At 40.9% G+C, this 15,227-nt stretch overlaps 1 protein-coding gene across 2 annotated transcripts in view; it reads left to right on the top strand.

Moving 5' to 3' along the window:
- Positions 1–15,227, top strand: part of LOC109936422 (G protein-coupled receptor kinase 5) — a 243,528-nt gene that overhangs the window by 176,060 nt on the left and 52,241 nt on the right. For both annotated transcript variants that reach the window (XM_048608894.1, XM_048608895.1), the window contains one exon: positions 11,213–11,313. In XM_048608894.1, the coding sequence (XP_048464851.1) occupies positions 11,213–11,313 (101 nt within the window). The remainder of the gene's footprint in view (positions 1–11,212; positions 11,314–15,227) is intronic.

The following is a 15,227-nucleotide window of genomic DNA, read 5'->3' as shown; positions in this document are numbered from 1 at the left end:
CTGATGAAGGGTCTAGGCCGGAAATGTCAGCCTTTCTGCTCCTATGATGCTGCTTGGCCTGCTGTGTTCATCCAGCTCTGCACCTTGTTGTCACTGATGGATCTGAGCTTCCTTGGATTTCCCACGCGTCTCTCTATAAAATGAAAATCACGTTGGCTACTTGTGCAATCCCTTGGAACTCCTGTTTCTATTACCTACCTCATGCAACACACAATCACACAATATTAACCAACCAGCCTACGCCTGTGTTTGTACTTCTCTGGAGCTATCTTTGTTCTTCGGTAATCTAGCTCTCCATTCCGTTATCTGACATTACTACATAGGGGTGGCAACTGAGATTATCAGTATAATTAAATCTAAGCTTGCATTATCGTTGTTTTAAGTTTGGACCTGTGTTGTCTGTTTCTACAGCTATTGACATTTTTATCTAGCTTCCCCTAAAGGGGCGGCATGATGGCGCTGCTGCCTCTCAGCGCCAGGGACCTAGGTTCGATTCCAGCCTCAAGTGACTGTCTGTGTGGAGTTTGCACGTTCTCCCCATGTCTGCGTGGATTCCTTCTGGGTACTCTGGTTTCCTCCCACAGTCCAAAGATGTGTGGGTTAGGCGGATTGGCCATTGAAAATTTGCCCTGTAATGTCCAGGGATGTGCAGACTTGGTGGAGTAGCCATGGAAAATGTGAGATTGCAGGGATAGGGTGGTGGGGGAGGGGGTCTGTGTGGGATAGTTTTCAGAGGGTCGATGCAAATTCAGTGGGCTGAATGACCTCTGTCCGCATTTAGGGACTCTATTATTCAATGATATTCACTTCAGCTACTGCTGATGAAAGCAAGTTGCACATTCAGAAGATTCATCTGAATTCTGTATTTGATATCTTTGTTACTGTGTAACTTTAATGTCCTTGAAGGAGTTGCATACCAGAGATGTGTTGTACCATTTAAATAGAGGGTGCAAGCAAATTGAAGGGCTTACATTGGTAGCTTAAACAAATCCTTTTAGCTTTTTCCATTTTAAACATTTATAAATATTTGTGATCACTTGGTTTTTGATATCATGCATAGTGTTCAGTTTCATTAAAAATTCTCAGACAACAAAGTGGGCCTTGCTTGCTTGTAGCTAGACCTGGACAATAGTATCCAAGCATGGCCTAACAAGTAGTAAGTAACATTTGCACCACTGAAGTGCCAGGCAATGACCACCTCCGCTGAGGGAGAAACTAACCCTCATCCCTTGATTTTTGGTGGCATTGGCATTGTTGAATTCCCCCATCATCATCACCCTTGGGGTCATTGACCAGCAACATAACCAAGTACGCCATAGTATGTGTATGAGGGCAGGCTGGAAAGCAGGCATTCTGCAGCAAGTAACTCATTTCCTGACTTTCTAAAGCCTGACCACCATCTACAAGACATGAGTCAGAAGTGTGATGGACTGCTCTCCATTTGTCTGGATGTGTGCAACACTCTCACAGTACTGCAGACACTTGCCACCTTCTGGGACAAATCAGCCTACTTAACATCCAACCCAACACCTTAAACATTAAACTCCATTCACCCCAAGTGCCCTGTGACAGCAGTGTGTATCATTTATTAGATTCATTGTAGTAACGTGCCACAATCCCTCACTGCACCTTCAGAACCCATAAACTATACAACCCAGAAGGACAAGGACAATAGATGCCTGGAAAAACCACCACTTGGAAGCCTCGTACCATCCCGACTCAGAACTGGATTGTCATTCCCTCGTGTTACTGGACCAAATCCTGGAACTCACCTTGATACCATTGCAGGTATATTGTCACCACGAAAACTCCAGTGGTTCAAGAAGGTGGCTTCCTACCACCTTCTCAAGGACTACTGGAGATGGGCAATAGAAGCTGACCTCATCAACAATGCTCATATTTCCAAGAACATTTTCTAAAAATTTCTTTTCAACTGGTCAGCAGGTCTGCCATTTTCCTTTTGAATTATGAGTATACTTAAAAATAATACAGTACAATACAGCACAGGAACAGGACCTTTGGCTCCCAAGCCTGCACTGATTCCTAGTCCTTATTTGGACCTGCTACCTATTGGCCATGCACAGTATCTATCCCTCTGTTCGCCTCATGTTTATGTGTTTATCAAGGTGCACCCTAAACGTTGCTCATGTGCCTGCTTCCACTGCCTGCAGTGGCAGTGTGTTCCAGGCGCCCATCACTCTCTGCGTGAAAGATTTTCCCCGCATTTCTCCCCTGAACTTTTCCCCTCTCACCTTGAACCTGTGCCATCATGTAGTTGACCTTTCCACCCTGGGAAAACGCCTGTGTATACCTCTCATAATTTTGTAGGACTCTATTGGGCTGCCCCTCAGCCTCCATCTTTCCAGTGAAAACAATCCAAGTTTACCCAACACAGCTCCTCATAACCAAAACCCTCCAAAGTCAAAAATCACATGACACCAGGTTGTAGTCCAACAGGTTTATTTGAAATCACAAGCTTTCGGAGTGCAGCCCCTTCGTCAGGTGCTCTGAAAGCTTGTGATTTCAAATAAACCTGTTGGACTGTAACCTGGTATTGTGTGATTTTTGACTTTATACAGCCCAGTCCAGCACTGGCACCTTCACATCATAGAACCCTCCAGACCAGGCAACATCCTGGTTAAAAAAAACAAAGTTGCTGGAAAAGCGTCTTTTGCTGGAAACATCCTGGTAACCTTCTCTACACCCTCTCCAGAGCGTCCACATTCTTGTGATAGCATGCCCACCAGAACTGCAGACACTATTTCAAATGTGGTCTAACTAAAGTTTTTGTACAGCTGTAGCATAACTTGCCAACTTTTATATTTGATGCCCTGACCAATAAAGGCAAGTGTGCTGTATGCTGTCTTGACCACATTATCCACCTGTGTTTGCCACTTGCAGGGACCTGTACACCCAAAACCCTCTATCTCAGTGCTCCTAAGTGTTCTGCCTTTTGTTGTATTATTCGCACCTGAATTTGGTCTTCCAAAATATAGTTAGATGTTTATCCTAAAATACAGTTAAATCACAAAACACAGTTAGATATTAATGAATATTCTCTACCCTTCTAACATTAGTTTCTATTTCAGCTGTCTTGTTTACCTCGCTGTCCTTGATTCTGTCTTCATCTGGACTTGGTCTTGAAGAATGAATTCTGGCTGTATCAGGAGAACACATTTTGAATTTGCAAGAAAAAACATTGAGAAACAAGAGCCATTATTTAGAATGGTGGGATGTAATGTTTCAGTGTTGGGAAATGTGTTTTCAGATGGGGCAAGATTGAAGATTAAATATTCCTGTCTATAAAATGTTCAAGAATAAACAGATCTGATATAATGTCACCTTGTTAATCAAGGATGTAATTGCAACTTTAGAAATTTAATTCTTTCTTAATGATGATTCTCAGAAGGTGTCTGACTCAGTTGAGAAATTACCAGGGTTCAGTTGTGTTTTGAGCATATATCATTGATCATTGAATGGAAGTGTGGAGATTTCAGGAAGAATTAAGTTAATGGTGTAGAAAGGTCACAGATACAGTGGGATGTGAAGTGCTGCATTTTAGTTATGTAAAGAATAGAAAAGCTAACATGACAGAAATTGTAATGGCTTAACAGTGGATTAACAGACGAATGGAGTAACTGGTTATTTTTATGGAGCCTTGAGTATTAAAACAAGGAAACGATGTTGAATTTGTGCAGCACAGTTGGAGACTTGGAGTACTGCAAGTCATTTTGGGCACCCAACCGAGAAGTGATACTGGAATGACTGAAAAGCTGTTGCATAGGGTTTACCATAATGACATTGGAATTGAGAGTTTATTGTAACATCGAAAACTTTAATAAGCTGGGGCTTTTTCATTTAGACAAAGCCAGTTCAAGGATAGGCTGCAACATGCAGAAACAGTGTTGCAGGGCTACATCACTGTAAAGAGACAGAATGGCAATTGCCTGTCACAAAGATGGCACCGTCTGTATGTTCACTGGAAAGTGTGGAGACACACTCATGAAACTGAGCATTTTACTGACATATCAGGGGAGTTCTGACTTTGATTGTTGATCTGAAGGGACCATTTTAACTTCCTTGAGGCTTCTTTTTGAATAGGATATGGTATTTTCTGAACAGTAGAGATGTGTATGCACGGCTGATAGGAAAGTAATGCTCGAGAAGGCTGATTTCTGTCAGTATTAGCTTAGGTATGATTGTTCCATTACCATGGAGTTGCCGTATCCTTGTTCATCTATGCAGGGCCACTTCACTCCAAGAAACCCATTGATTGCTTTGGCTCATTTCCCAGAAAATGGCAGCACTGAAGGCCCAGTGATTTTCAATTGATGAACTCACTTCTATTCCAGAGTTCCCTTACCAACCAATCAAATGGATTAACATAACAGGTATTGTGGAAACCTCGCCCAGATATAGATGTGGAGCCATGCTGGTGATGGTGAAGCATGAGTGTGATGACACTTCACTCGTGCATACACACATGTACTGCAGAGCTGAGCTATCTGGGCATGCACGGGCTCTGGCAGCCATCTTTGGCGTTGGGAACCCACAGCCCATAAAGAATATGATGTGGAGGTGCCGGTGTTGGACTGGGGTGGACAAGGTCAGAAATCACACAACATCAGGTTATAGTCCAACAGTTTTTTTTAAAACACAAACTTTTGGAGTCTTACTCCTCCTTCAGGTGTTAGTCACTAAGAAGAAGTAAGGCTCTGAAAGCTTGTGTTTTCAAATAAACCTGTTGGACTATAACCTGGTGTCATAAAGAATATCTAATGGGGCAGGGAGGATTCAAACTTTGTGTGGTTTTAAAGAATTTAGAAAGTGAAAAATTGTATCTGGTGGATAGTGAATTAGTCATTGGGGGCATAAACCCACCTTATCAGTGGATGTACAAAGTGGGGATAAAAACATCTTTATACACAAACCTATAGGGAGATGGTGGTGTAGTGATAACATGACATTGAAACATTGAATCAGAATGCTTGATCACAAGTGTCTATAGAGACCGACTATAGTAACATTTTAAAAAAGCATTGAAGGAATATTTTTCAAAAAGAATTTAAAAAGAGTAAGAATGGGAATAAACTCTGTTCTAAGTGAAGAATTAGCATCAGGACATAAACAATGGGCTGAAAACCATCTTTTTGTTGTAGTTTTTTGTTATCCTATTAGTAATTCAGTTGGTTTGTCTGCTGCCTGATAACATATTTACATTAGACTGAATTGTAATGAATATGTTAAAGTCAATGAGCTCATTTGAAATGCAATCAGCTGGAAGGTATTTGCATTGATCTTGAATAAAATAACCAGAAGAATTTGAATAGATGCCTATTGCACTGCACAAACCTAAGTAATCTGAATATAAGAAAATAACTGTTGAATATCAAATCATGTGCAAAAGGTAGGTGAGATAGGATTTGTGATATAAATACTTATCTGCATGTATATTGTAAATAAAGATTAATACTCAGGCATAAACACAACATGCGGAATTTAGTGGCACTGATCTGGGTTCTGCCCACAGGAGGGAGCCCTGCGTCTCAGTTCCAAGATTCCTTGGGGAGTTGAAGGAAAAGTGAAGCAGGCAGGAGGGTGGAATTAAAGTCCAATATGATCAACCAGAATCATAACAAATGGTGGAGCTAGTTTGAAGGGGGCATTTGTCTGCTGCTGTCCCTTGTGTTCCTTTATAGCGTATTATTGATTTCATGGCAAACCATAGAGAGAATCCTGTGACCCTACCCTAAATAGAGTCATACAGCACGGAAACAGACCCTTTGGCCCAACTTCTCCATGCTGACCAGGTATCCCAAACTCATCTAGTCCCATTTGCCTGTGTTTGGCCTATATCTCTCTAAGCCCTTCCTATTCATGTACCTGTCCAAATGTCTTTTAAATGTTGTAATTGTACCTGCCTCTACCACTTCTTATGGCAGCTCATTCCATACATGCACCACCCTCTATGTGAACAAGCTACCCTTCAGTTCCCTTGCAAATCTTTCCTCTCTCACCTTAAACCTGTACCCTCTACTTTTGAATTCCCCTACCCTTGGAAAAAGACCTTTTCCTATTCACCTTATCTATGCCCCTCACAATTTTATAAACCTCTATAATGTCGCCCTCAGTCCCCTGTACTTGAAGGAAAAAAGTCCCAGCTTAGTCAGCCTCTCCCTGTAACTCAAACCCTCCAGTCCTGGCCACATCCTTGTTCATTTTTTTCTGTACCCTTTTTAGTTTAACATCTTTCCTATGGCAGGGTAAGCAGAATTGTATGTAGTACTCTCAAAGCGGTCTCACCAATATCTTGTACAGTTTGTCTAGTTTTCTCACATCGCCCATAGAGAACAGCTTCATTCACATAATGAGGGAAGTAAGAACTGCCGATGCTGGAGTCAGAGATAACACAGTGTGGAGCTGGAGGAACACAGCAGGCCAGGCAGCATCAGAGGAGCAGAAAAGCTGATGTTTCGGGTGGGGACCCTTCTTCAGAAATTTCTATAACCACCAGATTAGAATGGTTGCCTTCATGCTTATGACCATTTTTGGCAATTTGTTCTTCAAAATAAGGATTTTCTATCTAACACACAGATTAAAATGCAGGGATTTGAGACTCTCCACGGAACAGAGTATGCTCGACTAAGGGCCTGTATGACTGTTCGTGTTATCTCACAAAATATATAGTTTGATTCTGTTTGCAGTTAGATTCTGACATAATTTCATCCAAACTACAAATACTTCCCAGTGGCAAATAGAGGCCTAAAGTGTGACCCACCAGAGGAGTGTGAACAGAGTACAGGAAAAACATCTTTCCTTTCAATCAATTTTTCTCTTCCCGTCCTTTGGTTTGAATGTTGACTGAGGTTGCTGCCTTCTGATAGACTGGTGACTACACTCAATTGAAAATAATACCCAAAGTAAATAAAAGCATAAAGCGTGAGGCAATGAAATCAAGACAGTTTTTCCTTTCACCTTTGGAACCTTATGTTACCGCCAGCCAATTAAATGTAATGGGCCAATGTGTAAAATGAGGTTAAATAATCCGTATCCTTGCTTCCAGTTGCAGATTCTCACAAAAAGCTGATTTGACATACGTTGGCAATCGCCCTTCTGTCTATATGAAAGGTAGCCATTGAGAAATGAAAAAGGAAACTCACTATATAACCAGTGTGCTTCTGTATACTGTGCAATGTATTCTGAAGCCAGTAATACAGTACTTGTCCTGAGAATGTTTTATGTGGAATGTTGTCCCCTGATGTTTAGTCAGAGGTAGAGAGATTATGGGTGAGGCCTAAAAGGGCCAAAGAACATGATGGGGCCAGAAGTTTTATGCTCTGTTTCCCAATCTGCAGCTGACCAGCAGGAAAGAAGGTACAGTCATGCAAGAGGCCAAATGGGAAGCCTTAGGAGGTCCTCCACAATTGGGTGGTGGGAGTGAGTTGCAAATGAGAGAGCTGGGAGAAGATCAGCACCTAGAGCTGTGGGGGTCAAATGGCTCCATCTAGAAGGAAGTGCTCATAGCTGCTGAACAATTGCGAAAAGAAACTGTGTGAAGCTGACAGCACATACCTCCATTTCAATACTCGTTTTTCTGACCCCTGCTCTGTGGGAGCTTGATTTAAAATTTAATCACTAAGTACCTCAAATTTCCAAACGAGCACTCTGATACTACAGTACCTATCAAAGAAAAGACACATAGAATCCATTATTAAGGAAGTAGTAACAGGTCATTTGGAAAGTCAAAATACAATCCATCAGAGTCAGTATCGTTTTAAGAAGGACAAATGAGGTTTGACTAATTTGCTAGAGTTCTTCAAGGTGTAACAAGCAAAGTGGATAATGGGATCCAGACGATGTAGTATAACTGGACTTCCAGAAGACATTTGATAAGGTGGTGATTTATTAGTTTGGATAGAGGATTCGCTAATCAACAAAGCAGAGAATCAGGAAAAATGGGTGTTTTTCTGGTCGTCAAGATGTAACCAGTGGAGTGTGACAGGGTTCGGTCCTCAGGACCCCAACTACTTACAATCTATGATGATTTGGTTGCAGGGATAGAAGATCCCGTAGCCAAATTTGCAGATGACACTAAAATAGAAGGGACAGTAAGTTGCAATAAAGAAAAATTACAAATGGATATGGATAGATTAAGTGTATGTGCCAAAATTTGCCAGATGGAGTTTAACATGAATAAGTGTGAGGTTATCCATTTTGATTAGAAGAATTGCAAAACAACTTATTACCTAAATGAGAGAGATTTCAGAATGTTTCAGGTCAGAAGGATCTGGGTGCCCTTATGCATGAATCACAGAAAACTAGTACGCAGGTACAGCCCGTAATAAGGAAGGCAAATGGAATTTTGACATTTATTGCTAAAGGAATAGAGTATAAAGGTAAGGAAATGTTCCTACAACTGTACAATGTATTAGGAATATTGGACACCGTTTTCATTCCCTTATGTTAAAGAGAGATGTAGTTGCATTGGAGGCAGTACAGAGGAGGTTCACTAGATTGATTGCAGAAATGAGGGAATTGCAATATGAGGGGAGATTGAGCAGTTTAGGCCCATACTCTTCAGAATTTAGAAGAATGAGGAGACAACTAATTGAAGTGGATAAAATGCTAAACGAGATTGACAGTGTAGACACAGAGAGGATGTTTCCTCTTGTGGGGCAAACTAAAATGAGAGGTCATACATAGTTTTATGATAAGGGGGAGCACATTTTAAATAGAGATGAGAAATTATTTCTGTCAAAGGGTCATTAATCTGTGCAACTAACTACCCCAGAGCAGTGCGTGCTGGGACATTAAGTAAATTTAAGGAGGAGATAGACAGGTTTTTAATTTAGTAATGGATTGTATGGTTATGGAAAGCAGACAAAAAAGCAGAGTTGAGACCAGGATGAGATCAACCTTGATAGTATTGAACAGTGGAGGAGGCTGCAAGAGCTGAATTGCCTACTTGCGCTCCTAGGTCTCATGTTCAAATGGCTGTCAGTACCTGCGCAGTGGGTTGAAGTCATGCCGCCTTATTTAACTTCATAGCCTCAGCTACACTCTCCCCTCATGGGGTCAGGTTAATATTGAGACCACGATATCAACAGAAGGAATTTTTTTGTTTCCATGTCCTTGTTTACTCTGAGTAGGTAGGTTCGGAAGAAAAAGTACATTCAATAAAGTGAAGACCCATATTACTTCATGGTTATAAAAGTACATGTTGCACAGAAATTCACCCCCTAAGTGATCTGTAACACAATATATAAATCCTTAAGCATAACAAAACTCAAATGTCTTTAATTTATTGTTTATAATTTTTAATTTTGTCCTACCATGGATGTAGATTTCAGTGGGGGCAGTGAAGGCGTAGAATTTTCCACTTAAGTTGCACTTACTTTTCTTTTCATAACTCTCTTTAAAATGATTCCAAAATACGTTTGAGATGCTTCATGAAATCAAAAACAAACATGGAGGATAGTAAAATGTATAGTATGCAGGGTAGTTTGATCTTAATGGGATAATAGGTCAGCACAACATCGTGGGCCGAAGGGCCTGTACTGTGCTATACTGTTCTATGTTCTATGTCCATATCAACAGTAGATTGTAAGGGCTTGTAAATCTCAAATGCGACAGTAGTTTCCTCCTCTGACCTCCGACCTCCGACCCAGGCAGGACACTGCTGGGCTGCTCATCTTGAACAATACTGGGAGGCTTGGTCCATTTTAACAGACAGTTGGGCATTGTTTGCGAGGTCTGGGGGAAATATTTGGGTTCATGGCCCATTTGCTTCTGATCACCAGGCCTGCCGCATCCTTCTTTTTAATTATTATTTTCTAACATCAAAATTCATCTTGCCTTCTTTTGGCGGCTTTGGGGGAGGAAGGAGGTTTCAAGAGGCTGCTACAGCAGAGAATGCAGTGTGGATCCAGCCATTGCGGCTGTGTCCTGGTGGGTCCTGTGGTGTGGTGGGCTGCTTCAGCGACGAGGTGAGGGCCGAGTCAGGAATGCAATGGCCCGGATTCCTTGTGGTGTCCTCTGTAGCATTTACGGAGGCATGGTGGGATCCAGCTTGGCCCAGGATTCCTTGTGGCAGCTTCAGTGTCGGGTTTCCTCAATCTCAGGAGTGCTGGAGCTGTGAATTGAACTAAGATGGACTTTGTCTTAATTTTTTAACACATATAATGTCTATTATTAATATGACGCCAGAGTATGATGACTTAAACACTTTTCACTGTAGATTGTTCTCTAAAAATGTAAGTGACAATGAATTAATATATTCTGTCCTATGTTCTATATTCTGTCCTATACTCTATCCACAAGCAACTTGCAGGTTTTGGACTTATAAGAATTAAGTGACGACAGCAGTTCAGTAAGATGCTGGTCAAGTAGTGTTGAGCAACTTTCTGGGTCAGATAATGGGAAGTCCAGCGTAGGACCAGTGTAAACCTAGCCATCCAAAATTAAGCTGTTTTGAGTGGAGTGTGTGCACATGATGCATACTCCCTTCACAAACTGTTAAATTTGAGTTAAGGTCCACATGATGACAAATGACCCCAATTTGTGTTTCATCAGCTGAGTCATAGCAAGTAGTTATCAACTCACTGGGAAAAAATAAATTAAAATTGTTCATGGATGGGAAAAAGGTGGTAAGCATCTTTTAGATTTAAACTCCCCTACCGCTAGTTTCTACTGGGAGGAGAGAGTTGAAATTCCCCCTTTATTTCTCCTAATAGCAGTGATTTATTACTGGCAGTATGGATATCAGTGTGAAAAGAATTAAACTTAAAGGGGGCCCATTACTAGCAGATAAACCAAATGGAGAAATAGTCTAGAAAAGTGGAAAATCCATCATATTATGTACTGTATCATTAAAAAAAAATGAGGAACTTGATGTCAGGTGAAATCATCAGTAATTTCCACTGGTTTTTATCCAAGAATATAACTTCAAATGTGCCAACACATCTTTAAAGTAAATAAGAGGAGACTGGGTCCATGAGGGTGATGTTCCTGAATGTTTCTGGGACTGAGCAGTATGTAATTAATTATTTGTGATGATAATAAGAAAGTAAAAGTGTCATGTTTGGCATTAAAAATAAATGTTTATGGAAATTAATTTGCAGATTTTTTTTGAATATTTCTCTACAGATTTAACAAAGCCCAGTTGTGACTTTAAGTGAATCTTTGATTGTGTTTAAATCCTGTGTGTTTTCAGTCCCCAGGATATATACGAGAAGTCAGCGAGGATATTGTCCAGCAATGTAAAGAAAAACTTGAAATGAGTGCGTGCAAAGAGCTCTTCTGTAACTGTGTAAAGTAAGTGCAAAAACACAAATGTCAGATTTTTCTATTATTCATTGGGAGTGATTTGTGTTCTCCATTTAACAGAAATATCAAGTTACTGCAGTTACTTTCTCATAATTTGAAACATGGTAATTATAATTCTCTTGCTGTTTAGTTTTCACTTAATTATTGCCAGAAGCATATCCTTCCTTTTGAATGACATCCTCTGAAATGTTAGATTTGAGCGTCATTGGTTGCTCACTTTGAGTAATGAATCCCCCAGCACAAATCTGATAAAGATGCCAGGTTCAAGTAGCTAGACTATGAAGTACATTCACCATTTATTACTTATCTTCATTCTGCATTTAGAGCAACCAAAGCACATTTTTTAAACAGAGGAAAATCTGTCACCAGCTCAGTATGTAAAAGCATCTCTGTCCAGTCTACATAACAATAACATTGCTAGACACAATGAGTTGAATTAGGTACGATGAGTTGAGGCACCAAATCAATTTATGGAGAACCTTTAATGTAAAATGATCTCAGAACATATCACAGAGGAAGAACAGAAGCTGAGGAATTGAATGGTTAAGAAATGATAAGGAGTTAGAATGAAAGCTGTAATTCTCCTGGTCCTGTGGCAGGTGTTAAAAGTGTGACAGGAGGAAATGTCAACACAAGAGTCAAGGGTCAAGTGTATTCCTATCTCCGAGTGTCTTGGCGGAGCTGGTACATCAAAGGTGGCACCTAACCATTTAACAATGAGAAGCAATGAATTTGAACAATCAAATGCTCAATTCTGTGCAGATTGCAGACTCTGTTGGGATCTCCCAGCAGTGACAAGTGCCTGCTGACGCTAGAGACCAACAAGTGCCTGAAGGCGGCTTATTATGGCAGGAGGTGGGAGCTTGTGAGGCTGCTTTCTGTTTTTCAACGTCCACCAGAGGCTGTGGATCAGGGCATCAGCTGTGGCCATAAGGGTGTTCTCCACACGTGTGAGCCACCGGCTTTCATTAAAATTTAATTTTAAAAGCAGGACATTTTTATTTGCCATGCTGATATGAAAAAAAAATTAGGCAGCACAGTGGTTGAAATCAGGAAATGATCCCACCAGGCAATTAGTTTAAAAGTGTTTAATATTCCATCTGAAGTTTCAAGAGAGCTTTTTAACGGGAGAAGCAACTAGATGGAATAAGAAGGGGCTCAGTACCTGCAAATTCTGACATCAGTAGCAAAGTACGAAAAGGATGTCTATACAAATGACAATTGTTAGCAGTTGAAGTGATGGAGAGAGTTTAGGGTTTGCAATGGCTTGCAGGATGAAACAACATACCAATATCTAGCTTTATTACAAGATAAATCACATGAGTTATTAGTCATTTATTGCTAACTCCTTTTATCCAAAGGCAATTATTTAAATTTATTGTTCAAAAGTCTAGATTTTTCTTTGTATTTTCAATCAAACAGAAATTGAACAAGGAACTTTACTATCCAGCTTTCTTTAAGAGTGTTTGTTTTGGCACACAATTGAATAGTAGGCTTCAAAGTGTGCCAAATATATGTTAGTATCAGGCAAGCTGTCTGTTGTAGCAGTATGCAGTTTTGAAAAGTTTGCTTTAAATTTTACATGGTTAAATTGTTTTGAAAATGTTTGCTATTAGTTTTTGATTTCTTGAACCCTTCTGGGCCTTTTTTTGGTGGAAAAGATGTTAATTGAAATTCATTAGCACTTTGACACTTAAATTAAGATGTAATTTTAAAATGTCTGCAAATGTTTAATTAAAGTAGACATGTCCAGTGCTCTCTAATGGAAGGACATGTTCTATTTATTGTGCTATGTTTTGTGATTCACCACATCGTCCTCTTTATCTGGTTAAACACACTGTTAGGGGATGCTAATCAACTTATATTCAAATTAGATACACTAAAATCCCTATTTATCTTTGCAAATATGTTCCACTGGACAGCAGTATACAGTACAATTTCAGCATATACTGATATGCTTCCAAATCTTTTTCTTTATTACTTAATATTACAATAATTTATCTTGCATTTTATTTTTCTCATCAACAAGTGTCATAATTCTATGAAGTATCTACCAATTCAAAAGTAGAAAACTTAACACAATCTTTGTGACAGTCTAATTGCTCTGGTTATAAGTATTTTGTATGTCTTTCATGCTTACCGTTTTCAGAGGATAGTATCTGGTACAGTTCTCCCATCCTCGTCCAAATGACCACACATCACATGTAAATGTAAATAGTTACAGACTCTGGGATCCTCCTTTGGCATGTCATTGTAAATCCAAACCAATTTTTCCTTCACATCCACTCACAATGGGCAGTATCATCCCTTCCTGTTATGGCATGGGCAATACATTGAGAATGAAAAATCGGAATCTCTGTGTCAAGAAATTTTTTTTCCCGATTTTTCCTTGAACTTTAAATGGCGACTTGAGAATCTCGCTATTTTGGCACCTTCCTTATTTCTGTGCATTTCCATCTCGGGAATGCCCCAACTTATCTCTTTTCTATGCCATTTCCAGTTTTCTGCTTGCCAGAGAAACTGGATGACACGAATTCCCAAAGTGTAAATTAGAGCTGGTGCTTGAAGGTTATGACTCAGCAAAATTGTGTCCCAGTCGTCATCCAACAGTGCTTTCACCACAATATCCCTACAAGCTGCAAGGCCACCATTGTTTTTGATCCTTGGCCCGCAGAAGTCAGGACCGGCAGACCACCAGCTTTGCCATGTCATTATGCCTGCTCTTGGACCAATTCCCACACCACCTCAGCTCCTTGAGACTTTCTTTGGGTCTCAAGGATATCTACAGTTTCAATGTTTCTGCCAGATCGCTTTACTCGCAAGGTCACACACATCTCTGGATCTGCACTTGGTAAATCTTACAGCTCTTAGCTTGCATTCAGTCATTTTGCACACAGATTCTACCAGCTTTTCTCTATTTCATGTTGCTTCAGGCTACCACCTCTGTGGCTCACCTTGCTTTTTAGATCAGAGAGTGTGGTAGATGGCTTGCGGCTGTGTGGACCATCGGATGTCAGTGTCACACCCACAGCATTACCAGCAGCTCACCCGGCAAGCACGCTGCATGTGCTTCACGCTAACGGCTGCGTGAAAGTCACAGTGAATTAATTTCAAATGGGATCGGGGTGGGGAGCTGCAGTCAGATTCCAATCCAGGGTTTGGGCCACAATCAGACCTGCCGGTCACCTGCAACTGATCCAAGGATTACAGGTAGATCTATCAGGATGCTTTGTAAACCTCAGAACAGAGTTCAGCTGGGGCTGCCCTGTGAAGTCAGTCTGAAGCATGGGCCGGAATCAGGCCTGGTGGTTTGGGTAGTGAGCGGTGGTGGGAGGCTTTACTAGAGAAGTCCATTGGAACCCTTTTGCACTGAGACACTAAGTGATGATGACAGTGATGGGAGCAATTCTAGATAGAAAGGTGTAATCTCAATGATAATCGGAGGGGTCTGGGAGCTCCACGAGGTGGGGTTGGGGTGACAGCAGGGAGGTTCTCATGAGTCAGTCATGCTGGCCTCTGTATGGAGGGAGTGAAGGGGGATGGGTACAGGGGGCCATCAAAATCATGGGAATTCACAGATTCCATGAGCTCTGAGTGTAAAGGGCAGATGTTAATAGTCATATAAAAGGTCCACACAGAAGCAGGGGAGGCTGAGAGGTCAAAGGGGAAACAGGGCACCTGTTTTGTGCTTTGGGAGTGGTGTCAACTTCTTGCAGTTGGAGCAATCGCAGGAATCCTGTCTCCGCTGTTTCAGTAATGCCACCCATTGGTGTCATTTTAAACTACACCAGCAGAACATTCCAAATCTTGGCCTCGAGCAGTCGGGAGCCTCAGATTGTTCACACTAATTTCCTCCTAATCAAGTCAGCAAAACAACTGTAATTGGCCACAAGCACTTCAAA

This window comes from Rhincodon typus, chromosome 20, assembly GCF_021869965.1.
Source record: "Rhincodon typus isolate 14 chromosome 20, sRhiTyp1.1, whole genome shotgun sequence".
NCBI lineage: Eukaryota > Metazoa > Chordata > Chondrichthyes > Orectolobiformes > Rhincodontidae > Rhincodon > Rhincodon typus.
Note: the sequence above shows the minus strand (reverse complement) of the source record. Positions and strands in the feature narration are given on the sequence as shown.